This window comes from Eublepharis macularius, chromosome 2, assembly GCF_028583425.1.
Source record: "Eublepharis macularius isolate TG4126 chromosome 2, MPM_Emac_v1.0, whole genome shotgun sequence".
In the NCBI taxonomy this organism is placed as follows: domain Eukaryota; kingdom Metazoa; phylum Chordata; class Lepidosauria; order Squamata; family Eublepharidae; genus Eublepharis; species Eublepharis macularius.
Genome location: NC_072791.1, coordinates 40,371,480 through 40,398,707, shown reverse-complemented (window position 1 = coordinate 40,398,707; position 27,228 = coordinate 40,371,480). Strand labels below are relative to the sequence as shown.

Here is a 27,228-nt window from a genome sequence, read left to right as displayed (position 1 = left end):
AGTACACATTAGTCAGGCTGTGTCAATGGCTTCAAAACCGCCAAACTCTCTAAAGAAGAAGTCCCCATTTACTCATAGTAAGTTAAGCACAGTTAGGCCTTATTCTCCTTTGACTGGGGCTATACCACTTCCTTTAACTGGGGCTATACCACTGCAAGTGGGTACTCACATTACTGAATACTCCATCATGTAAAAAATAATAATTAAAAAAACTTCATGGAAAAGGGTTCCTTCCTTCTAACATCTAATTCTGTACATGTGACAATTTTTTTAAAATACGTACACGCTTCAGACATCTGATCCCCCACCTGCAACTTGAAGCTGAATGTTTATCGTTTCAGTGTGGACCTGGCATAATGTTCTGTATAGTTTATGCTGCTTCTAATGTGCGACTAAGAATGTTGAATATTGCTGACAAGGCCTGTCATTAAGGCAGAGGAAAAAGGAAGTGTCATCCTCATGACACTTGATGAGGCAAATTAGGCTGAGAGAAAGTGATCAGCTCAACAGCATCTGCAAGCTTCAAGGCACAGAAAAGGCCGATTCCAGGTTCTTCCAGTCCTGACACTGTCCATATTTCCGTTCCATATTTGGGGGTGGGTGGGTGGGTTGTATGGGACAGTTAAGCCCTGTCCAGCCTCCTAGTTTAACTAGACCGTTCATTCCTTGAGCAATATTTCTTAGAAAAGCTCTTCAAAACACATTTCTTCTGAGAAGACTTTCCTGGAGCACCCAAATCTCATCTCATCAGCAGCTCTGCTGTTATCTGACACCTGCCCCATTTTCACTATTCCTTTGCTTTTCTCCAGCCTAGGCTCGCCAACCCTCAGGTGGGGCCAGGAGATGTCTTGGAATTATAGCTGCTCTCCCGACCACAGAGAAAAAGGCTGCTTTGGATGGTAATCTCTATGGCGTTATGCCCTGCAGAGATCCCACCCCTCCGCTTCTCTCCCCAAACCCCACCTTTCTCAGGGTTCACTCCCCAAATCATCAGGAACTTCTCAGCCCAGAACTGGCAACCCTACTCCAACTTCTGTTCCTGTTGTCTTGATGGCTGTAAACTGTAATGTGGGGGCACTTCTACATCACAAAAGAATTAGTGCTCCCCCTCTTCTTTTCAACCTTATTGCTGAAGTAAAACTAGTTACGATGCACTGCTGGGAGAAGTATCTCCCATCTTCCTGGAATGGTATGGGCTGTATAGCTTTGTTGTAGCCATGATGCAATGGATTGCCCATTAAATGTTTACTTTTACATAAGATGCACATGGACCTCGGAATTCTGAGACCTCTGAAGTCTCCCTCACCTGCCGGAACCTAGCCATATCTTCCATGACTTCAGAACAGATAGACTAATGGGACCCATTGCTAAAGGGCCACAACTTCTCTGCCGACAAAAGCCTACCTGTGACATCAGAGCAGATTAGACAATGGCTCAAGAGAGGCAGATAAGCAAGGAGGTCAAAGGCAGTAGGATGGGGGCAAGCAGCACCAAGAAGGGTGTTTGGTATGACATTTGGTACAACTAAGGCCTATTGCTTTAACTATTTTTACTGTTTAGACGTTCAGAAAACGTAGCTAACTTAATTTACCTAGGTACACTTTTTGAGCTTTCCAGCTAAACATAACCCTTACAGACTTGGTTAAGAGCTTGGGGGTTATACTGGATCCAGCACTGCTGCTACAGAAGCAAGTTGATGCAGCTGCAAAAAAGGCCTTCTTTCAACTCAGTCTAGCCTGGAAGATGGCCCCCTACCTTGACATGGCCCATCTGTCCACCTGGATCCACACCACATAACATCTAGACTGGACTACAGTAAAGAACTCTATATGAACGCAAGTCAGTTGGTGAAGAACACCAGAGCTCGATTATTACCAGGAGCTAGGCAGAACATGCATATTATTCCCATTCTGCTGCAGTCATTCCATTGGCTACTCATCAGTTACTGGGCTCAGTTCAAGGTTTTGGCTATCACATACAAAGCCCTTCATGGTCTGGTCCCTCATATCTGCAGGACTGCCTCTGCCCCTATCCTCCACTATGGCAGCTTCACTTATCTGAGTAGAGTCTTCTGCAGGTACCACCTTGGGCAAAATCTACAACTGCCTGTACCTCTGTGGTGGCCCCACCTAATGGAATGGCCTGCCTGATGTGGTTAGGAAAGCTCCTACTCTTTGCCAGCTGTCCTCAAACTAAGTAAAACTGAATTATTCAGGAGGGCTATTTTCAAATAGAGCTGTGCTGTAGGAAAACGGCTTACAGAAATGGTTTGGGAAAGGAATAAGGACAGTGGACTCTACTACTGTATATTTTCTGTTGCTTTAAGTTTCCATTTCATTTAATATGTCATGTTCAATTGTTCGTTTTATTTCAGCATTTCTTTCAGTTCTGTATTTGGATCTATGCTTATTTTTCAAATTTATGCTATCTAAATCCTTTGTACTGTTTATTGAATGTCCCAACCAATTGATTGTATTAACTTATACTGTGTAATCTGCCTTGAGTCTCAGTGAGATAGACTATAAATAATGTATTTTTTTTAAAAAAAAACCTTTTAATCTGTTGGGATGTTACTCCCCCAGCATACTGCATAAAATACAACTTTCTGTACAATCATCCAATTCAAGCAGTAATACCCACCAGAGTTTTTGTCAGGCAGTCGATTTATCCTCCATACGATGGAATTAAAGGCATGTTCATATTTGGCAGTTCCTAGTGTTACTCTCATTACTGGCTCTGAACCAGAAACACTGGTTGATCCAAAGCTGGCACATTTATTCACTTTTGCTTTCAAAGACTTCTCCCCAAGGACACTTTCTCTACGGAAATTCTTCACCCACTCCTGCGGCACTGGATAGCGAATCATCACATTTTCACAGGGAACCTGAGTTAGAGGGTCTCGGTTGGAGGAGAATCCTGGAGACATCATCAGCCAGCTCTGGAGTTCCACCTCAGCCCCATTGATGCTGGCTGCAATCTTCAAGGTGAAAGGCAATGTCTTCTCCAGAAACGGACTCCTAAAGCGCATCAGTTCAAACCGGCAGGCATCCAAGGGGTTAAACAAAATGACACGGGTGTTGGTGAACATCTCCTCATCCACACAGGCGTGGAAGTGGCAGTCATACAACTTAATCCACTTGGTGGTGGTGGTGGGCATGATATCCTGCCGTGAGACAATTTCGTTCCCTTTGACCAGGATGTCATTGAGACCTAGCCTGCATTCTGCCAAGCCAGACAGGAAAGTGAGAATGTGCACTCGCGTCAACACATTGTGCTGCAAAATCCTGTTGTCCTCTTTGGCCAAGATGCCATAGAACTCATCTTTTACATCCACAGTGATTTCCTCTTCTTGGTAGTTTAATCCCACCGTACTCAGATCTGTCGATGAGGTGGGTAGATCCATTAGTGTATCCTGGACTGCCCTGATGAAGCTGAGGAAATCTTCGTAACTAGTGGTGCCAAGCTTTATAACCTGTTCCCTTTCTGCTGTGTGGGTAACAGCTGGCTTTGGCTGGTACTTCTTTTTCTCCTTATAGGTGGTACGGTCTATCCTCACACTGTGTATCCTGCCATTCTCATCATAGTTCTGGAGCCTGGGTTCTGAAATCTCATGGTTGATATCAAGCTTGAATTCCTTGAAGGGCTTCTCCAGTCCCTTCTCATAAAAGAGCTGCAAATACCCACTCTCAGTCAGCTTCACATAAATTGGCCCCCAGTGTCTAGAAGACATGATGTTCTTCTTCTCTGGTATCCTCAGCATCATTGGCCAGCCGTCCTTCGGCTGAGGTAGCCCCAAGCTGGACAGAGTGCCGTCCAGCTCAGACGGCAATGTGGGGTCATCGTCAGGCAGAGCAGAACTGCTCAGCTCATCTGGATCCCCAATCTGGAGTTGTTTGAGTTGATCAACAGCATCTCTGTGCTTTAAGTGTTTACTTGAATCATTGAAGCTGATGGTGTCAGGCTGCTGATGGAGGACAATGAGGGAATCTCGCTGGTTTTTACCAGAGGTGCCAGAGATAGAGCTAGAATGGGAGCGCCTGTCCCGTTCCTCAAAAAATGAGCTGAATGGGTTGATTGGGGAAGGTTGAACATCCCTCAAAGATTCATCAAGGAAAGGGTTAGTAGCACTCCAGGGGGGTGTACCACCAACAGAAGGCAACCTGGTTATAGAGGAAAGGTCTAGTTTCTGAACTTTGGAGAGGTCACCTAGTGTGCTTTTGGGACGTTCTCTCTTTTTAAAAGATGATGAGAGGAGGATGGAGTTTCTATCTGGGGCCTGTGCTGCTGCTGTTGCTGCTGTTACTGCAAGTGGCAGAGTCACTGCTGGTGGGATGTCTGCTTTTGCAGGGGATAAAGTCTGTGGAGAAATACAGTTGACTTCATTGTCATCAAAAGTCACCCAGCTAGGGAAACGAGCTGGGGTTAGGTTTTCGCTGCAGCTATTAAAGGATGTGCCATTCAGCTGCCAGCTGGAAGCCTCCATTCCTAGCTCTTCATCTTCTGGAAGGGATGAGGAATTGTCTAAAGGAGAGGGAAAAGAGGAAAGAGAGACATTACTATAAGATAAATTCTGAATAATAATAACAATAACATAATAACATTTGATTTATATACTGCCCTTCAGGATGACACCTACTCAGAGCGGTTAAGGTGTGTTATTATTATCCTCACGATAATCACCCTGTGAGGTGGGTGGGGCTGAGAGAGCTCTGAGAGAGCTGTGACTGACTCAAGGTCACCCAGCTGGCTTCAAGTGGAGGATTAGAGTCCTCTCCAGATTAGAGACCTACTGCTCTTAACCACTATACCAAACTGGCTCTCTGCAATATATATCATATTGTTGCCGTACATAATAATAATAATAACAACATTCGATTTATATACTGCCCTTCAGGACAACTTAATGCCCGCTCAGAACGGTTTACAAAGTATGTTATCATTATCATGTAAGGACTACAATGCAATACATGTATGAAAACAGGCTAGAATGTTCTCGAGTTGGAACATTGTTCCTGCAGAGGAAAAAGTCATTGATGGCAGTGCAAAAGATTCTACACTCATCTCCATTATACAGTTGCTGATGGAAATAAATAACACTCTTCACAAGAGTCCATCATTCTTTTTCTTAATTACTGTTTCCATGACCGAAATCATAAACAGCAAACCATCACCTATTAAAAAGGGAAACCTAGAGCTTACTGCCAGAGTTACAATGTGATTTTACTACAGCTGCCAAAAATTGTCACACACACAGTTACTTGTTTATCTTCATTTCTTAATAGCCAAGAAGATTTAGCTTCAAGAGAGATAAAATCCTGCTTAAACAGAGGAAGGCAAGAGTCCATAATGAGATGGACATTTTGGTTCTGCTTATAATGATGATGATGTCATCATTGTATCACACTTTACAGAGAATCTTTTAATTGGTCATCTCTGATAAGCCCTGTTCAGATACATCGTCTGGCTCCCAAAAATTCTCCTCTGCAGAAAATGTGAAAAATACAGCTGTACTTCACTGCATTCTCCAGAGTTTCTATCAACCACACCGATCTGCCTTTGGCCAGTACACAACAGCTCTTCATTAGTTTTAGTAGCAACCCCCCCCCCAACATTCCGCACATTCACAAAACAGATTTGTGATGATTTAGCAACTCTTTAGTTCTCTTATACAGAGAAATACATTTCATCAAAAATGATGCTCTTAATTTCTAAGCATCCCTATGTTAGATGCATTTATAAAAAGACATCGAAAAGTTATTAAATAAACTGGAGCAGATGTTTTGAATTAAGATATTTAATGGAAAATACCAGCTAGGAGGAAAAAATGAAATTATCTAAGGTTGTTTTCCCTTCTCATGGCTATCCATAGTTCTAGGAGTCATATCACATACAAAACAGATATGCCATGAGAAAGGTGTGATGGACAGGTGGCTGTCTTGCTTTTCCAAGTCATGTATCAATCCCCTTTTGTCAAGGTTTGAATGTACAGAGCCATAGCAACACCCAATCCAGAGGGACAGAATGCTGGGATGCTGAGTGGCAGGGGAAAAACTGAAAGTGAATTGACAATTCCAGTGTTTCTTCAGGACAGAAAGTCTGATTGCTGCGGAGATTGGTGGGTTTGGAAGTCTGGTTCAGTTAGAACCAACTGGTTATTTGATTAATGTTAATGAGGAAAGGTAATCTTAATCAAGAGCAAGTCTTCTGAAGGAAGCAGACTGGGTGTACTTGTATTGCTGTGACTGTGGGGTCTGGCTGATTTGAAGACCTCCTGAAATTGGTGTTGTCATATGTTGGTTGTCAGTCATGGCTGATGGTGCATTCAAGCTCTGAAAGGATTTGGGTTTTCTTGTATTTAAGCTCACTTGCAATTTTTCCAGTAATGCATCTGGAAAAGAAAAGATTTGCCTTGGCCAAAAAGCTGTGAAACTATGTTGCTGCCATTACATTCAAACAGTATCTGTTTTTAAACACAAGTGTTGAGCCCTGCTAAGAAACTAAATAATTGTTTCCTGTGCTCAGTCAAGTTTACAAATAATTCATCATTCCTCACCATAACAAACTCACATTAGCTTAGCCATCAAAACAGAAACTGGGCCACATTACCTTAAAAACCATCAAAGGTGATTTCTTTCACACACACACCCCACCCAGAAAAAGGGTCATCACAAAAGGTAATATTTCGGTTTGCTCTGTTGACATAAATAACCATTTAATAGCCAAGAACCTGTCTTTATGATGGATGGAAGCATAAGGAAGAGAAAAGTCCTGTCCTGTGTATTGCAGAGCTTGCCATAGGGAAGGGAGACAGAAGTCCACACAGATACAAATTGCACCTCTCCATGGGGCCTTTCTGAGGAGGACTGTGTGGATTCCTCCCCAGCACCAGGGATGGGTAGATGTTGCAAGGCATCCACAAATACAGCAATTTACTTTTCTCTTTAGGAGCAAATGGCTAGTGTGGTGTAGTCATCATAGAGTTAGGATTTAAATCCCCTCCCCTTATGAAATTCATGGAGTGACATTGGGCCAATCACCCTCTCAGCCCAGCCTACCTCATTAGATTTTTAGGAGGATAAAATGAGTCACAAACACCAATTTGTCCTCTTTGGAGGAAGAACTGGATAACAAAAGATTGATACATGGGACAAATAAAAGAATCGACTAGAGGAAACAGCTAGGGTAGAGTCTTTACCTTCCTCTGTATCAGAGAAGAGAGCTAAAGATTTGGATAAAGAGGAGGTTATGTCTGCCATGGGTTTAGGAACCTTACTGAAATGCCTTGTGAACGGCAGAGTTTGCATTTTCACCATAGTGCACCCAGCCTGTAATTTCTCAGGTCTTTATTTCTGTATCAGAGAGTGGCTGCATGAGGTTTCCTGTTTATAGTTTTGGTAGTACATATTTTATGCTTCAATTGAACTGTTAATCAAAATGGAAAGTTGTCTGTTTATTGAATTCTATTATGCCCTAGATTAGTGGTAAGAAATTCGAAACACACTCCGGGGACTTCATATGAAGCCTTCTTCAGCTCCTACCTGAGGCTCCACATAGCTCCACTGCTGCCGGAAGTCAATAGCTTTTGTGAATCAAAATTCATCACAAGCCAGTATTCTCTGTATAAAGGCTTTGGGGTTAATACCAGCCCAGCTTCAGTCAATTTTATTTGCTTTCTCTCAGTGGAGCTTGATAACTTAAGTGCTCACGTTTCATTGTTAATTGCAAAGATCAGGCTAGAATTGACAAAGACTCAATATCATGACCAACAGACATATGATCATCATTTTTTATTCATAAAGCTGTTTGACCTTGGGTATATTTAGGCAAAAGCCTTTAATTTAGAAGACCTAGACCTTTTTCATGGGTTGCCACATCAGTGTGGATGCTGCTAAAGTGGTTCCATTCAGAGTCTCTCTACACAAGACATCTGACACGTGAAGAACATAAGTGGGAAATGCAATGTTAGCCGGGAAGGGTAGTTTAAAGACAGAGCCGGGGGCAGGGCAAAGGCCTTACTATACACTGGAGTTAGGCAATGCCAGAAGGAAGACTGTAGCCCATTATAACCTCTCCTGGTCCAAGCCCAGCTCTGGAAGGCAGCTCCAACCCATTTCCATTCCTTGCTGCCCTTTGATTGCAACTGCACAGTTTTAGACTGGAAAGGTGAAATTGACAGAGGCTTTGGGGAGGCGAAGATGAAATTAGCAAGCCCTCTGAGGAGCAATCTCCACTGGCTGTCTTTTTAAACTACACTTCCCAGCTCACACACTTGACGAACACGTGCCGAGGCATCTTGTGTAGAGAGACTCTCAGTCAGTGATAATGTTGCCTGGAGCCCCCTCCCAGAATCTGAACATAGACTTTATATATATATGGTCTGTGCATAACTTGGTACTGAAGCCAATGCAATGCATGAAGAAGGGAGAGCCAAGGAACTGGCAGAGCGGCTCCTGAGCCAGCATCCATAAGTGGTCCCCCTCTGCAAAAGTGCTGAAATGGCCACCCTGCACTAGATGAATGTGCTTGCATGCCAAGATGCCAGCCACTGCTGATGTGCCTGTAGGAACTGAGAGCGGAACTACAGGTGACAAAAGGCACAGGTTGGACACTTGTCAGCTTCCCTCAAGTTTTTATGGGAAATGTAGGCAGCTTGGTGGAATGTTGGACAAGTGACAGTTTAAAAGTCCATTGGGCAGCAGTCAGAGAGCCAAGCTGCAAGACTAGGATGCCTACATTTCCCATCAAAACTTGAGGGAAGCTGACAAGTGTCCAACCTGTGCCTTTTGTCACTTGTAGTTCTGCTCTAAGGCTAGCAGTGAGAGAGAGAGAGAAGCCATGATTCCAGAGCAGGTTCAAAAGGGACAACAACTTTTCCTGTGGATGCCATTGCCAGCCAGGGCTGCTGGCACGAACTGTTTACACGTTGCACCTTTGATGTGCAGATACACGAAGTGAAGACCAGGAAACGAGGCACCTCTGACTCTGGGAATCACCCACTGAAAATATCACCTCCAACTATCAAAACAACGGAGCGCAGTAAAATGCAGATGACGCCCCATTTGTTTCTTTTCTTCTGCATAGAGGAGACACAAAGCGCCATCAATAAACTCAATCGCTTCCTCCCCTCTCCTTCCCTTTCCTCCTTCTATCAAGGTGTCACAATAGAAAACATTAGATCCCAAATTATCTTTTTTGGATATGTCTTGCTAAATTGACACATTTATTGCTTTTGTTCAATTTCCTGAGAACCATCCAAGGGGCATGGACCATTTCCACTAGCCTTGCCCCAAGACAAATAATTGGCTATTTAAGGGAGAGGTGAAAGTGCCCCAGCGCACGCGCCAACCCCCCACCCCCCAATCCAGACACTATGTTAGATTTTTCCCTCCTTGCTGCTATGATACTCCTGCTCATGCAACTGTCTCTATATGCTTTCCACCCTTTTATTTCCTAGCCTTGCATTGAATGTGTATGTATGATTCTTAAGAGTTATTAAGTAAAGTCTTTGATTCATTGAATTATTAGTCTCCTCTCTTATTGGGTGATCCAGGAAGGCACACTTCTCTGCATGCGCCCCATAACTTTGTTAGGTAATTTAATGATATGGCCGGCAGGTGGAGCAAAAGAACCAGACTAAATTTCAGGGACTCTTGAGATTCTTATTAACTTCGATACACTTTAGCAACATACATTTTTCCAAAGAAGTAGTGGATTTGGTGTGTGTGTGTGTGTGTGTGTGTGTCTCACTGCAGAATATGCACTGAAATACTAATTACAGAGTCTATGGTTGTGATTCTAAGAACATACATGGTTAGGCTTAGCTTCAGTTCAGACAAAATGTGAAAACATGATTTATTTCAACTGCAGTTCATTGTTAAAACCAGAATTCAGTTTGCGCACAATTTCTCAAATCCTGGCTTGCCTTGGTAAATGTTAGTTTCACTGCCTTTGCTCTGGACAGACATATCTATAGACAGGGAAGAAGCTGGGAGCAAGCCAAGATTATGACAGGGTGTCCATCCTTGTTCGTACATCACATGCCTAAAAGATAGCCTCTCCCTAAGCCAACTATATTCATCATACAGGGAAGAGAGGATTGTGGCAGCCTGGTCCACAGTTCTTTCTGTAATTGATCTAGAGCTGTGAAAAGGGCTTCCAAAAGAGGCTCGAGCAGTGTCCTGTCTCTCTGTTGTTCACAGCCTTGGCAAAATGGATTTAAGAGAGGTTTTAATTTAAATTAACTGATGCCCTTGGTTTGATAGTGGTAAATTTATCAAATTTAGACAGTTGACTTCTGTCCAGGTACAGTTTGGATGTCTGTTTGTTCCTTTTGTATTCTCTATTTTGTATTCTTCTTTTCATTTATTTGTTTACATCATTTATACCTTGCGTTTTTCCGCAATGCAAGAACTGCCTTGGTTTTGCTTGAATGAAGAAAGGCAGCCCTCTTTGACCACAAAAGGCTATGCCTGTGATTATGAGAAATGCAGGGACATAAGCCATGGGCAAAGGTTTTAAGGTTGCCAACTCCAAGTTGGGAAATTCTTGGAGATTTTGGGGAGGGATGGGATCTCAGCAGCAAATAATACAATTGAGCCTGCCATTCAAAGCAGCCATTTTCTCCACTGATTTCTGTAGTCTGGAATTCAGGTTTTATTCCATGGGATCTCCAGGTCACACCTGGAGGCTGGCAACCTTAAATGCATGCTGTCCTAAGGAGTGTAATTAGGCAGTTTCATTGAATTAAAAAGCTGGATGGATCCAACCCAACACCTGTGAACAAAGGATCTTGGTAGGGCTCACAAGAGCACTGTTCCCCTTAGTCCCTGCGTACACATATGCATAACACACGGAATATGCACAGGCAGCATGATCGATGTTGGGGAAAAGGAGATCTGCACATTCCTCCCATCTCTCCACACCTTGCAACCTGTGGTCTGAACACAAGAAACGTGCATCAGTCTTAGAGGAAGGGCTGGATGGGGATATGGAAGCTTGGTGCATACCTCCTATTCCCCCTAATGGTATAGCACAGTGAATTTCAAACTTCATTCTTTCTGCATATCAGTACCTGCCAAGGAACTTCTGTGTTCCACAGAAATCCTGTTGTCATTACAAGGATTGTTGGGCAGGATGAATGAACACTCAGGGCATGCATACTATTGGACCTGACCTTCTCCGGGCATGAATGTATTCTAAGAGGAGACGCCACACTGGCTGAGCAATGCAGAAGTAAAGAAACAGCAGAGGCCAAATTGTCTTTCAGTTGTTCTGAAGAAGCTTCTAAAAAACCCTCTGAAACTGAATGATATAAAACTGATTGTTTACTCATTGTGGGCTTTAAAAAAATCCTGTAACATTTAATACATAACTTGCAATGTTATCTAATATCTAACAACATTTAGACAGAAAATGTGGCAATATATAGTCGCCTCAGCAACAGTAGCTGTGGCCTTGAATGCGCTGAGGAAAAGGAGAACACTCTTTGTTGGGAAAGAATGCCTCTTTGAGACACACAAGGACATTAGCAAACACATGTTCTGCACTTTATCATAAAGCAGAAGTAACTTCACAGATACTGCAGGCTGCCTGGGTAGCAAAAACTTGGGGCGGGGGGTTAACTCAAGGAGAATTCATAGGCAAATTAGGAAAGCAAATAAAAACCAGATATCACACCCTCTTTATCTACACTGCCTAGCAAACAGATTTTTTTAAAATTAGTATTTGGATATCTATCACTCTATAGTCACAAAACTGGAGATGGGGGAGGGGGGGGTAAAACATGCAGTCATTCATATAAGATAAACTTTGCCAGTGGTAAAGAGTCTGGGTGTGTTCCTGGATGCCTCCCTATCGATGGAGGCCCAGGTCACGGCGGTTGCCAAGTCTGCATTTTTCCATCTTCGTCAGATCAGGCAACTTGCCCCCTACCTGACGCCCCAGGACCTGGCTACAGTGATCCATGCAACGGTCACCTCCAGGCTAGATTACTGTAACTCATTCTACGCTGGGCTACCCCTGGGCCTGATCCGGAAACTACAACTGGTCCAGAATGCGGCGGCACGGGTCCTGACTGGTATACCTTACCAGTCACACATCACACCTGTCCTGCGCCAGCTGCACTGGCTTCCGGTTGAATTCCGAATCAGGTTCAAAGTGTTGGTTCTTACCTTTAAAGCCCTGAGTGGGTTGGGACCGGCATATCTTCGGGACCGCCTCTCCCTGTACGTTCCCCGGAGATCGCTCCGATCAGCGAATAAATATTTACTTGTGGTCCCCGGCCCTAAGGAAGCCCGCCTCGCTTCAACCAGGGCCAGGGCTTTTTCAGTCCTGGCCCCAGCCTGGTGGAACGCTCTGTCAATGGAAACCCGGGCCCAGCGGGACATATTATCGTTCCGCCGGGCCTGTAAGACAGAGCTGTTCCGCCAGGCGTTTGGTGATTGAAGGGGGCGGTGCCATGTCGGCCTCCCACCTTTGGGGTGGGGAAGGTTCTCCCCACCACTGCACTTTGTTAATTTGTTTTATTATTTGTATATTGATTTTAGTTTTTGTTTTTATCAATTTTAACTGTTCACCGCCCAGAGCCCCTGGGATGGGCGGTATATAAATTGAATAAATAATAATAATAATAATAATAATAAAGGACTGCTGCAATGTATAATCTGCCTGGGATTTTAGTGAGTAAGGCAGACTATTAATAATAGTAGTAGTAATAGTAATAACAGCAATATTGTTGTGAATGTGGGGGAAACAAGGGTGCCAACAGGCACCCGAGTGCACTCCGGGTTGGTTCACGTTTTGCGCGTAGCCTCCAACAAGTGACTGGGGCAGAAGTACAGCCATTGGGGTGAATTAATGTCTCTGTGTGGGGCTGTCTATGAAGCCACCATGGAGATGCTTATGCTTTCTTGTCCAGAGGCATTAGTTTGGGGTTGCACAGAGGGCCACACACCCTTGCCCTGGCATTTCGGTATAGCAGCATCTTATGTTCTTCTGGTCTCTCATGGCCAAACCAGCCAGGATGCTGAGAGATTTGTGACTATATCTAACCACAGTTTCTTTTCTTTTTAGTTAAAAACAGCTTCGGGAGACCCCCAAATGGATCAGAGCTGCATTGTGGCATTACCGTTTCCCCTCAGCCTGTTTTCCTGGTAACAAATTGACCCCTCTCTTAGGACTGCTATTTGCCCCTGTGGGGAAAACATACAGCTGACCTTAGCTCAGCTTATAGTCCAAGAACTAAATACAAGGAAAAGATAACACAGACTCTGAAGCTTCCTCTGATCCTGCAACAAAAGAAAACCATGGTGGAGATTTCGGCAGGCCATCCACTATTCTGCTCTCAAAGCATGAATGAGCTTTGAAAGAGATGGTAGAGTGTATTCAAAACAATGTGGCCAAATCAGGAGTGATTTGTTCATCCACATTATTTTGATATGACCTCAGATATGACCTTTCCCCCCTCCTCCCCTTACGTAATTTATCTTGCCGGCAGAGAATTTTTGGAATCTTAGACTTGCATTCTAATGATGTACAGGTAAACTATTGTATTATTGCATGTGCCCTACCTTTCATCCCCCAGGAAGCCTTTTTTTTCCACAGCATTCTCCCTATGTGGGAGGTAAATAAGGTGGAGAGGTAAGGGAGTTGCCCAAGGCCACCCAGGAAGTTTCACAGCAGAGAATGGCTGGAGCCGTATTTCCCACGTTCAGGCCCAACACTCTAGTCATTAAGCCACACAGGCTACTAGCATATGATGAAGTGCTAATTCCCAAAGGTTCAGGACACTTTCTTGGGAATAAGCTTATTGACTAAAATGGGGCTTACTTTTGAGTAGACCTGCTTGGGATTGCTCCCAAAAGCACCCAGGAGAGAAGGGCTCTCCAATGTTGCACTTGGAAAAACAAAAAAAGCATGACCAGTCAAATCCAGAAGTATGATTTCATGCACGCTCTGGAGAAACACGCTGTCTCCCTACTAGGACTTTAGACTTGGTTCAGATCAGCAAGTGGCTTAATATCCGCCTCCTCTCTGATTTCTATCAGAGATTGATTCTTCGGTGGTTTCCTACTGAGAGAGGAGTGTATCAGGCTGTTAATATCAGACCCTTGCACAGGACTGAGAAAAGGCAGGCATGTCTTTTCAGGGGATGCTAGATTCTTAAGGAGGAATCATTAGTGTTAATCCTCCTTTCTTCTCAGAGCTCACACTTCCCAGTAGCAAAGTTTTAAAGAAAGCCATACAGGGAATGTATCCACCATGCATTAAGGGATTAAAACAACAGCGTGTCTGGACAAGCTCACCTTTTGCTCTACTTCTAACAGAGGAACTGATTTGCATCAAAAATCTTGCCAAGAAAAGCGCAGTCAGTCCAAAACAGAGGAAGGTTTTAACTATCCACTCTAATCTACACCCATATAGAAACTATTTTGCTACTGTTAGATTCTAGTGGCTGGTATAAAGGAGGGGAGTTCTGAACATTCGAGTCACAGTGGGATCGTTTTTGCCAGATTACTGTAGGGCAGGGAGATCAAGGACTACATAAGCTGGCTTTTGTTTCTGGACTCCTACACGCATGTTAGTTATAGGGGGGGTGGGGGGAATTCCAAGGAAACCTGTCACTTCCTTGCTACATCTGTCTGTTAGCCGTCGGCTTTGTCAGGTGGAAACTGATAATATCAGCCTGAGAAACATTTTGCAGGAGTACTTAGGTCTGGTCATGAGTGATGAACGATGCTCAAAGCCAGGATTTATCCCTGTCTAAGAATACAGCTTGTGTGAATAGATTTATAAGGTGACTTCTAGAATTTCACACGGAGGGGAATATAACAGTCATTTCTATTTTCAAACTTGAAGCTTTCACAACACTATCTGGACCTGCTCTGACTGGAGTTATTGCTGGACTCAGAAATAGAAACACTGCCTTCCTGCTTCTTATGCCCAGAGTATTACCCAGGGATCAAATGTTACTTTGGGCAGTAGTATATCCTCTGTTTCCTGAATATGACAAAGAGAAGAAGAGAAAAATGGAAGGGAGGGAGAACAGTGTAAGGGTCACATTTGGGCAGTGTCTGCAACTTGCATAGCCAACCAATGGGTACTCATTGTAGCATCATTAGCAGTATGTAAGAATCACAAGTCCTTAGTGTGGTGTAGTGGTTAGAGTGACTAGGATTTGGGACTTCTGGGTTTAAATCCCCACTCTGCCATCAAACTCTTACTGTAACTTTGGGCCACCCGCCCCAATCTGCTTCACAGGATTTTAGTGAGGATAAAACGGAGGAGGGAGAGAACGATGCACCTGAGCTCCTTGAGGACCGGCAAGAAAATATACTAGCAAGTTTCATTAGGTCATCCGGCCAAAAGGAACTTGCCCAGTTACCAGAGTTAAAATTGCCTCTAGACTAACTGGCAGGGAAGCCTTAAAAAAGACACAAACTGGTTCTGTTGGGTTTTTTTTCAAGCCATCAAAATGCCACAAATTACTAACATGGATATGTAAGAAGGCTAATAAAAATCTGTAAGGGTTATTAACTTTTGAAGATCTATTCACAAGGCAGCAGAAAACTTAAGTTTAGAACTTTCCAATGTGTATATTATATGGATGCCTGGTCTGGGTTGAGAAATTCCTGGAGATTTGGGGGTGGAGCCCCGGAGCAGCGGGATATGATGACACAGAGTCCACACTCCAAAGCAGCCATTTTCTCCAGGGGAACTGATCTCTGTCATAGGGAGTTCAGCTGTAATTCCAAAAGATCTCCTGGCACCACCTGGAGGCTGGCAACCCTTGCTAATACTCTGTCAACAGCAGAATATAATCTGATATAATACTACATCAATGAAATGATCAATTGTACAAACATTACTTATATAACACCGTAGCCTAACAATATAAATATCAGCAGATGCCCTTGAAAATCTTAATTTAAATAGGCACCACAAGCCACATGCACCATCACGTAAAAAAGAAAAAAAAATGGGTCTCTCAAGAAATCTACATACCAAATGTTGTGTCTTTCTAGATGAAGAATCAAAATGTGTTTATAAAACACACCTTTATAAAATTAACATTTTGTCCACACAGTTTGATACGTTGGCTAGAATTAAATGTAGTTTTAAAGCTGAAATACTATGTGGAATCTGAGTAACAGTCCTCCCCCCTCCTCTATGGCATGGACTGCATATATATGGCTGTATTTTCTGCCTAGTAAACATCCCAGGTTATCTTGTATATTTCTTTGCTAAGTAATTTATAATTGGACATCCTCGCTTTTTACTGCTTTGAACTTGGTTTCTTCCTATCAGATGTTGGCGTAGAAGTTTTCAGGCCTTCCAACAATCAATGTAGGAACCAGTTCATTAGTGTCATTGAGGAACCCAGCTATGTTCATTTATACAGAAAATGTATGTGCTGCCTCTCCAGAGATCTGCTCAAAGTAGCCCACAACTAAAACAACGCAATATGACTGGGCCTGTGATTGTCAGCCCAGTGAATGAAAACCTGCCCATGATGTGTTTGTTTTCTTTGTCTTTTAAATTTTAAATTATATTGTTTAAACTGGGGTCCCTTTGGGGGAAAAAAGCAGCACAGAAATGCTCTAATACAAATAAAGTCATTTCCTGCATACTGAAATGTCAGCTGCTGTCTCCCTGCCATGCTAGCTTTCTCTGTGCAAGGAATTGCTTAATGGTATATGTGTTCAAAACAGAGATTGCTAGATGATATGAACTGTCTATAGTCAATACTGTTTCATTTTTGGGGGCGGGGGACAAGTGTGTAGGAATCCAGATAACACCTGTGCATAATAAAGCTTCAATGTGAACAGAAACATTTTTTGTCCAATAAAAGCAGGTGATGACTTGGTAACTGAGAAGTGGTAAGTGATTATGTCCCAATGGAGTTAACACGAATGCCTTAGCTATAAGAAATCTTACGAGTTTGATGGAAGCTGCTGCTGGAAGGCTACAGAAATAACATTACATACTCCAGAATGGCTACACACAACTAAATTGTACTCTTTAGTCCTCCATGAGTTGATATTTCCCAGCCACCTTGCAGTGGACATAAGCAGACATCTTCGGCGAGATGGTTTGATGCATGTTTACTGGCCTTCCTGTGCTCCAATGTCTTTGAAGGGGTCTGAGCACAAGCTAGCCTTCAATCCTAGCATGTTTCAATCCCAGGAAAACACGCTTGGAACATAGATTGGCCCGCAGTCTGCCATACAAGTGACTGAAGAAGGAAAGCCAAGTCCTGAAGGAAGTTAGCTAAACTTTTCCTTTGGACTTTTCTGCGTAGGCTTTTCAGCCACCCATGTTTTCCTTACAACAGCCATTCCAATCTGCTGGTTAGGAGATTCATATAGATAACTGGAGGCAATATTTTTTCAACATTTCTCACTCGTCAAGTTATTGTGAAGCCAATGCCCAGCCAGGCTGAATAGTGGCGACATAAATACAGGCAGCATAAATATGAATGGTAATTTCAAAATGACAGGCAGAACAACAGACTAGAGAAGAGTTTATGGCGCAGCAGGCTCTCCCAGGCAGCTATAAACAGCAAAGCTATTACCATGGAAATTTTGGTCTGATTGAGAGATAATTTAGTTTTAGTTTAGTTTGCTTGCATCGTCCATAAATTATGAACCAGCCAAACAGAAGACTTTTCATTATAGCAAAGCAGAGCATGACAAACATAACAGATGATTCCATATTGCTTAGAGGGTAATCAGGACAGCGATGCTCACGAGCACGAACATCTTGAAAGAAAATGGCAAACAGCAAGGAAATTACTTTGGGTTAGATGGGATCTGGGAAGCAGAGTATGGTGCACAAGTCGCAGAAGAGAGAACTGAGAAACAGTTCCGGAGATCAGCTATCTGAGGCGTTTGACCCCCTACATAAAGCTCTTATTTCTACTGCTCCAATGAAGTCAGTTTTCCCCCTGAAAAGCCATTTTCTGTTTGCCTCTTATTTACACTACCACCTCTCTGTCTTACATCCAGAAAAGTACATCATTAGACAGAGTGATGAGAGCATGTCATACGACGTACAGTTCTGCCAAAAAAAACCCAACAACACAGAACAGAATGGCTTGTGCATACCAGTGACGGCTGGTACCCATTCAGGCTGCGGGGGGGGGGGGGGGCTAGGAGGTTGATGGTAAGTAAACCTAACTAATTCTGATTTTTGTCCCCCTCCTCCTCCCATAGAAGATGATAACTGACTTTAGAAGACATTCCAGAAACATTTATACAATTGTACAAAAATACAACATTGAGACCTATACAGAAGTCAACCTAATGTAACCTCTACTTTTGCAATTGTGTTTACAATAACAATAGGGATACTTCATGCAGAATGAAAATCATGCCACATGCTCCCCTTTCATAAAATACTTTCACACACTCTCAGCCTAGTCTACTTCACAGGGTTGTTGAGAAGATAAAATGGAGTTTCCTGCTCTGATCTGGATGGCCCAGGCTAGCCTGATCTTGTCAGATCTCAGAAGCTAAGCAGGGTCAGCCCTGGTGAGTACTGGGCTGGGGGACCACCAAGGAAGTTCAGGATCGCTATGCAGAGGCAGACAATGGCAAACCACCTCTGTTTGTCTTTTGCCTTGAAAAACCCAGCAGGGGTTGCCATATGTTGGCTGAGACTCAATGGTGCTTTACACATGCACATTAGTATGCACACAAACACAAAGTTTCCAACTCAAGGTTAAGAAATTCCTGGAGATTTGTGGGGTGGATCCTGGGGAGGGTGGGGTTTGGGAAGGAGAGGGGTATACCCTCAGTGGGGTATAATGATATAGATTTCACCCTCCAAAGCAGCCACTTTATCCAGGTTGTAATTCTGGGAGATCTCCAGGTCCAACCTGGAGGTTGGCAAACATCAATGGAGAAAAGGAGAATGATGTAAGCCACTTGGCATTCCCACTGGGGAGAAAGTTGGGGTTATAAATGAAGGAAATGCATACACACACACACACACACACGAATGCCAATTATGCTACAGTGTATGTGTGCAGAATGTGGACCCCTAAGACATGTGGTTGGATCCTGTAATCAGTGAGTGGAAGGTGCCGGAGGTTGCGTTCTTTCCTGCATCCCCCTCTGCCTGCCAGTCCACGGTCATGGGACCAATGTAGCCTAACAGTCACATGGTCTGAGACGCTACTGTTTGGGCAAGGGGGCAAAACTGCCCTCTCGGCTTCTTCCATCAGCACAGCTCTATTAACCAAAGTTGAGGAAGGGAGCCATTTCGCCTGCTTCCATCTTGCCACTGCAGCCTCCCAACCTGCATGGATATTAGTCCATGTGGATCTCACCATCCTGGGAATGTATTTTCCCATGGTCAGAAAGGACTGCTGAAGGGAGGAAAATGCGGACAAGATCTATGATCCTTATACATAATATCTGAGTTTGGGGGGGGGGGGGTTCCACTTCAGCAGTTCCCACTGCTAAAGATATAAACTACTGTGCAGATTAAGATGAGGCTTGTCTCTTTGACAGGAGAAATTAAGCCATGGTTGTGCTTGTGATTCTCCCCAGCATGGTGCACATTCTTTCACTGCAGGCTCAGGATGGAGATAAGTTGCTAAGGAACTTCACAGCATCACAGAGAACGTACACAGTTTAAAATGCTTCACAAATCAGAAAATGGAAGCTGTTTGTGTATGCTATTAGAGAGGGGTATAGAGCTGGACACACAGAAGTTTAACAAACAAGGAACCTGCTCTACTCATGGATAGATCCATTGGCAGAAAGCCTTTCTCAGCCCGCATATCCAGTATTCCCACAATATCAGTATGAATCACTGGGAACATTGCAAGGAAGTAGAGGATGTTGCTCTCGAAAGTGGACCTCTTCCCCCAAAAATCTGGAATCAAGGCACTAATCAGCAACTCAATCTAGAATTAACATCAACACTACCAGTTTTTTCTGGAATGTAACCTGGTGTGAATGAGCAGAAAGAGAGTCAGTAAGTGGTGTGGCCACTTAAAGACTGACTGACTTCTTACAGCATGATTTTCCACAGGAAACCACCTACTTCATTAGATTCATGAAATGGACTGGAAATAGAAGTTCCAGAAGTACCTCTGTACTGGGACATCTCCCAGCCTGGCCCCCCGTTTCCCGCTGCCACTCACCGGGCCAGCGTTGCACCAATGCACAATGTCACTTTGGGTGCAAATCTGGAAGTGACATTAGATCAGTTTTTTTTTTTACCACCACTTTGTTTACCACCACTCTGTTATACCCAAAAAGCATGGCAATATTGCTAGGGTTTTTTTTATTTAAGCGAAGACACGTAAGAACTACACTGTGGTGGCTGCCTCTTGAGTCTTAATTATTTGTTATGAAATTACTTAGATTTTAATTGTTTTAGGGTTTTAATGTATTTATTCGTCATGTAACATTGTTATGACTAAGTTTTGAATGATGTAATTTGCCCTGAGCCCGTTCGCAGGGAGGGCGGAATAGAAGTATAATTAAGTAAATAAATAAAATGCTCTAGGGTTCAGACTCTGTGTCTTAACTCAGTTGGAAGAGTTGTCCCTGTCCGGGGTCTGAGGCACAGCCCCCGGCCTCAACAAGAGGAAGCAGGGGGAGGCAGCCAGGAGACAGCAGTCCTGCCACCTCAGCCAGCAGCCAGGGCCAGAACCTTCCTACACCAAAGGGAGAGGGCAGAGGCAGGAAGAATTGGGACCCAGCAGCAGCCCAGACAGGGCCCTTACCTGCAAAGGGGGAGAAGCAGCCACAGCAACTCAGAGCCACGCCCCAGCATCCACCCCAGCTTGAAGATGGCAACCTGACTCAGGAGGTGCTCAGAAGCCAGCCCCTCCGGGTAGAGCTGCTGAGGGCACTCTGTGGGAAGAGCTGGGCAGCCAGCCAAGGGGCCGCAGCTGGGCCCACCTTCCCTAATCAGCTCAGCCAGAGAAGCCCAGTAGCCAGCCAACATGGTGCAGCTGTGGCTGATCCCGGCAGCCCAGCCAGCTACCCCTGCTGCAGCAGCTTGAGACAGCCCATGGCCACGCCAGGGCTAGAAGACAGCAGCCTGGCTCAGGAGTTGCTAGAAGCCAAGCCTCTACAGGGGGGGCTGCCACAGGCATTCTGCGGGAGGAGATGGGTAGCCCCGCCCAGCATTGCCAAGCAGGCAGCACGGAAGCTGGCTAAGGCAGCTCCTCGTGAGCAAGGCCAGGCAAGCTCAGTAGCTCAGAGGCTGGCTGGGGCAGCCCCTCGTGAGCAAGGCCAAGGAGCCCTCAGCTGGGGATGGCTCACACTCAACCCCACCCTGCCAGCTAGGCAAAGGAGCCCAGAAGGGATTAGTGGTTGGAGGGAAACACCTGGGGGAACGCACAGCTGGGCCCGGTCAGGAGAGGGAACAAGCCTGGAAGGAGGGCGGGGTGGAGATAGGAAGCCCTATAAAGGGTGGCTGGGAAGAGCTCTGAGGTGGTGGGTGTGAGTGAGGAGTGATGATGTGGAATGAGAGCAGTAGGATGCAAGGGTGGAGGCTTGGAGGAGAGTTCTGGAAGGAGGAGATGGAGGACACAGAGGGTAAGCAGGCCAGGTTGAGCAGGCCAGCGAGTGGACTGAGAGGGAGTCTGGGTGAGGTATACCGCCCCTCCTTCCACAGAGCAGGGTCCTGCAGAGTCCCTGGCCCCCCTGTGACGTCAGGAGCAGACCGCCCAGTGCCACGCCCAGCGGCAGCTGCGGCAAGCCCTGACAGTCCCCTCCCACCGCAGTTCTCCTATAGCTGGCAAACCTAAGTGAAAAGGGGCACATTCCAATACAGAGAAGTACCGAGGATGAGAGCAGAAATGCTAGCCATGAATACTAAAAAACTGCTGAATACAGTAATGTTACAGATTACGATTACCCTGGATCTATGTATCCTATATGACAAAAGGAATGGTAATGTGTCTTAACCATTGTAAATATCTCCTCCATGGGTCTCAAGTATCAGGAAACAGTTTCAGCCAAGTACCTATCAGGGCTTGAAAGAAGTGAGCCCTTCTTTAAGATGAAGGGAGGGGGCAGGTAAGTGTGCATATGAAAAAAAAAGCACAGTTTATATATTCCGGAAGAGATAGAGAGACAAGGAGGCAGCTACTCTGGTGAGTTGGCCGAAGCATCTTGGAGGTGCATCTTTCTCTCTGCGGACGTGTGACGGAGCAGAGATCTGCTGCTGCCACACTGCAGTGTCTCTTTGCCTTCAACCGTGCTCTACCTGCATATTACTAAATGAAGCATTTTTTTTAAAAAGCCACAAGTCCCCAGTGCTGTCTTCTCCAAAGGGAACCAACCAAAGTAAATGCTATGCTGGTTGTTGTGGGTTTTCCGGGCTGTATTGCCGTGGTCTTGGCATTGTAGTTCCTGACGTTTCGCCAGCAGCTGTGGCTGACATCTTCAGAGGTGTAGCACCAAAAGACAGAGATCTCTCAGTGTCACAGTGTGGAAAAGATGTGGGTCATTTGTATCTACTCAGGAGGGGTGGGGTTGAGCTGAGTCATCCTGTAAGAGTTTCCCAGGGTGTGGAATGCTAATGGAGGGAGGCTTCACTGTATCCTGAGGAGGTTCTTTTGCATATGGATTGGTACTTGATGTACCAATCTTCTAATCTTCTAATCTTCTCTGCAGGGCTATTGTCGGGGATAGAATGTTTTGTTAGCCTGGTGTTTTTCAGAACTGGAAACCATGCTCTGTTCATTCTTAAGGTTTCTTCTTTCCTGTTGAAGTTTTGCTTATGCTTGTGAATTTCAATGGCTTCCCTGTGCAGTCTGACAAAGTAGTTGGAAGGGTTGTCCAGTATTTTGGTGTCCTGGAATAAGATACTGTGCCCTGTTTGAGTTAGGCTATGTTCAGCCACTGCTGATTTTTCAGGTTGTCCAAGTCTGCAGTGTCTATGCTATGCTATGCTATGCCTTTAATACTAAATGCTATGCCTTTAATACTAGTGTAAGTAGTGGGACTGTTTCCTTGAAGAGGATCTGTTAGTTACTGTAAAGAATGAACTTTGAAACGCTCGTGGAGAAAATATGTCAGAAAATGGAAGACTTAGTAACATCATACTTGGTAGGAAGAGAAGCATCCTTTACACCAAGTTCAGCCGCACCGAGCCCAGTTTGGGGTGAGCCCAGGAGATCCAAGAGGAGCGTGAAGAAATGGTGGGCTTGGATTCTGGAGATTCACAGTTTCTAAGCTGAAAAGCAGAGAGACTGGAAGAAAAGACGAAAGGAGAGTCTGCAGGAACTGAGACTGCCCAAAGTGCATCCTGTCCTGAAAGTGAATGCCTTTATGAGAGGAAGAGCTACAAGTGGCTTGTCACGGAGGAAGAGCTTTATATAGACTCCTTCACCCCATGTGCACCTATGGAAATGAATGTGCAGGAAGAAAAGCTGAGCCAGGACTCAGGAGGAGACCAGCCATAACCTGGAGTTATCAGCGAGGAAATGAAGGCCTAAGTTTGTGGCATCAGGCACCATTCGCTGGTGTAACTCAGAGGCAGGCCTCCAAGTGGGAACTATCCAAAATCCTATGAGCTGTGTAGGCAAAAGAAATCGGGGCATCAATCTTTCTCATTTTGAAATCCTGCTCTGTTTAAGTGACTGGTTTAATGGTTAGGAGCGTGGGACTCTAATCTGGAGAGCCGGGTTTGATTCCCCACTCCTCCACTTGAAGCCAGCTGGGTGCCCATGGGTTAGTCACGGCTCTCTGGAGCTCTCTCAGCCCCACCCACCTCACAGGGCGTTTTGTTATGGGGATAATAATAACATACTTTGTAAACCGCTCTGAGTGGGCATTAAGTTGTCCTGAATGGCAGTATATAAATTGAATGTTGCTGTTGTTGTTGTTATACAAACAGGAGGCTTATGGACTGGCTTGAGTAGATCAGCCCTGATGATCCTGCAAGATACAAGCCCAGATAAAGACTTGTGGCACGACCTAAATATGAAGCTTGCAGCTAAGCCTGGCCTGAGAAGCATTTCAGGAGTAGCAAGGGGAAAGGCAGCTCTTTCTACAAGTTGCCACAGAGAGAACCTTTGACTGGAAATTCTGCCTGTTCTTTATGGAAACGTTCCTGGATATATTCCTTGTAATTAGGAAGAATCACTCCAGACTCCATGGAATTTTACCAGCCCCAGATCAAAAAGAAGCACAGTTCAACAAGGAACATGCCTGCTTTGGAGGTAAGAGTAAATTTGGAATTAAATGCATTGATATCTTCGATATAGCAAGGAGGATAGGAGATTTGGGAGAACCAGAAATAAGTGATTTTGCAGAGAATTGTAATTGATAAGAATTTGTGTTCCTTATCACACACACTGTTCTATTTTGTGTGCTTGTATTTGTAATGGAAAACAAAATGTTTGAATGTGTACAGAGTACAGTAGTAGTAGAAAGTGCCGTCAAGACAGAGCCAATGTATAGTGATCCCTGCTGGGGTTTTCACGGCAACAGACTAACAGTGTTTTGCCAGTGCCTGCCTCTGCAACCCTGGCCTTTGTTGGAGGTCTCCCATCCAATTACTAACCAAGGCCAACCCTGCTTAACTTCTGAAATTTGACAAGATCAGGCTTGCCTGGGCTACCCAGGTCAGGTATAAAGTAGAATATCATAAAGCAATTGAAAAAGTTGGGATGGTGCAGAATGGGAATAAAAGTCGATGGATAACTAGAATTTATCTTTTTGGACTGCAGTTCTCAGGGGTGCCAAGAGATGTCTTTTTTGTCTGACTACTGAGAATGTGAAAAAGAAAATCATTATTAGAGTTTTTAAACTGTTTTTTAAATGGTTTTATTTTTAAAGCAAGCTTTAAATAATTCTAACGTGATGAATAGCAAGATGGAATGCTAGAGTAATTACCTTCATGAGTCCAAGAATGTGCTTGAGGGTGAGACAATGGCTTTAAGATAGGGGCGGATTTTTTGCATTTAATGAGGAAGAGTAGAATTAAAATTGCAAATGAGAATAATTCTGAGTCAGGAGAAACCATGAATGCTGTTGAGGAAATATCTTGGGAGCATGTTAATTGGTAATATGTGGATGTTTGTGATCATATTAATATATAAACTGCAACATGGTTAGTTTCCTTGATCAGCTGGGTTTCTGTTTGATCTGGGGCTCAGTAATATCCCATGCCTGGAGTGATATTGTATGTTTTTGATTACTTATTAACTTGTCATTTTTTCCTTGGAAATAGTCTGTATAACTAGTCAAGAGACGAGAGCGTTGCTAGGTAGTGTTACAGACTTGGATCCTGATTATGGTGGAACAGTATATCTTCTATTGCACAAGGAATGTAATATGTCTTAATAAATACAGATATCTCCTCAATGAGCTTTAAGTGTCAGGAAATGGTTCTGGTCAAGTGTCCATCTGGACTTGGAAGAGGTGAGCCCTCCTCCTAGCTGAAGGGAGTGGGCAGGTATATGTCTGTGTAGAAACAAAGCACTTCATAATTTGGAAGAGACAGAGAGAAAAATCAATGCTGTGAGGTGGCTGAAGCACCTCGGGGATACAGGACTAGACGGTCAGGGGGTTGGACTAGATGGTCTGTATGGCCCCTTCCAACTCTATGATTCTATGATTCTCTCTGGGGATGTGACATGGGCGGGGGGTGCAGATCTGCTCCTATAACGGTGCCTGTCTGCCAACCTCTGTGCTCTATCTGTATATTTGTAAACAAAAAAACCCTAGAAAAATACTTAAGTCTTCACTGCTCTCACACCCAAAGGGAACAAATTTGGACAAATGATACCATGTAACTTCTCACTGCTCAGAGAAGTGGCACTACATAACCCACTCCCATAACCCATATGCATATCAGAAAAATGCAGCCAAATATGTTAATCCATAGATACCCAAACTATTTGTTTTGACTAGCTAGCTAACTATACTTAGCAGGGCAGGGGTTATAATATATCCCAGTACCCTGGGTAAATGGCAGTGGAGGAGATGCTTAACTCTTTGTCTTCACCTTCCATTTTCAGACTCCAAATTGCCTCCAGTCAAGATGCCCTCCAGACAAATGTTAGGCACCATTTGGAACAGGAAAACAGCAGAAGAAAAGGCTTTGTGTTTTTTCCCATCTGATTCTTCTACACTCTGAGTTACCCATTTGGAAATGGCATTTATTTTTTAAAAATCCTTTCAGGGCTCCTATACATTCATGCCATTTAGTTAGCCAGGCCTGTGTGAGGATTTGATCCTCATCCAACCTCAGTTAGTTAAACATAGGGTTACCAGTTCCCCTGTGGGAATGGGGGATCCCCTGCTGCCACCCGCCACCATCACTCACCTGACCAGTGGGTAGGAGTGGGGGGAACAAACCTCCCAGGTTTGCTCCCGGGGCAGCGTGATGTCACTTCTTCGGAGTGATATCATCGTGCCGCCCTGAGAGCATTCCTGTGCTGATTTGGGCTGGCACAATGATGTCACATTCTGGGAGTGATGAAATCGTGCTACCCTGATGTGGAGCAAAGACAGGGCAAGTGCCAGGATCTCTTCCACCAGGAGGGTAAGGGGACCTAGCAGCCCTAGTTTAGCCACTAAACTACACTAGCTCTCAATGTGATTTAGTACTATATCATAGCTGCCTTTCTCTCCATTAGCTAAAAATATTTCCAGTAAGCTTTGTATTATACAATATTTATTTACTGAGACACAGACAAAAAGGCAACCCCGCCCCCCATAACAAACCGTCAGCAGTTTTACTAGAGGCAGGTGTCACATAGACAAAACTTTGGTGTATTTATTTTATATGTTGCAATGGATCACTCAGTTCCCCTCTCCGATATTTGTGCACGGAGAGGAGTAGACTACATCAGCTCCCTTGTTCTGGAACCCGTTGCTCCCCTCCCTGTATCACCTTGCTAATAAATGGATGTTGTTTTGAAGACACTCGTTTCTGCTCTGTGAAACAAAGAGCAGGAACCTGAATAAGTATTCTAATTCCTGATTAGTTAGTAAAAGAAACATTACATAGGAAAGTAATTTGTTGCCACTGACCTCCTGTGCCTTTCTGCAGCAGAAAATTACTTGTGTTTAGAGACGTCTTCTTCTAGTTCTAGAAATCTTTCACAACAGTACTACTGACTTCTGCCAGGTAACATGGATGGTATGCATTTTAGATGATGCATACTGCCCGAGTCCTACGATATAATTAAGCCAAGAGGTGGGCGGAAGCGCAAGCCTGAGGGCAAGAGTCAAAGGGCTTATGGCT

At 44.3% G+C, this 27,228-nt stretch overlaps 1 protein-coding gene across 1 annotated transcript in view; it reads right to left on the bottom strand.

The window, feature by feature from the left end:
- STON2 (stonin 2) overlaps nt 1-27,228 on the bottom strand; it is a 72,886-nt gene that overhangs the window by 11,070 nt on the left and 34,588 nt on the right. Inside the window, exon 4 of the mRNA XM_054970464.1 lies at nt 2,641-4,521. Coding sequence (XP_054826439.1) covers nt 2,641-4,521 — 1,881 coding nt within the window. The remainder of the gene's footprint in view (nt 1-2,640; nt 4,522-27,228) is intronic.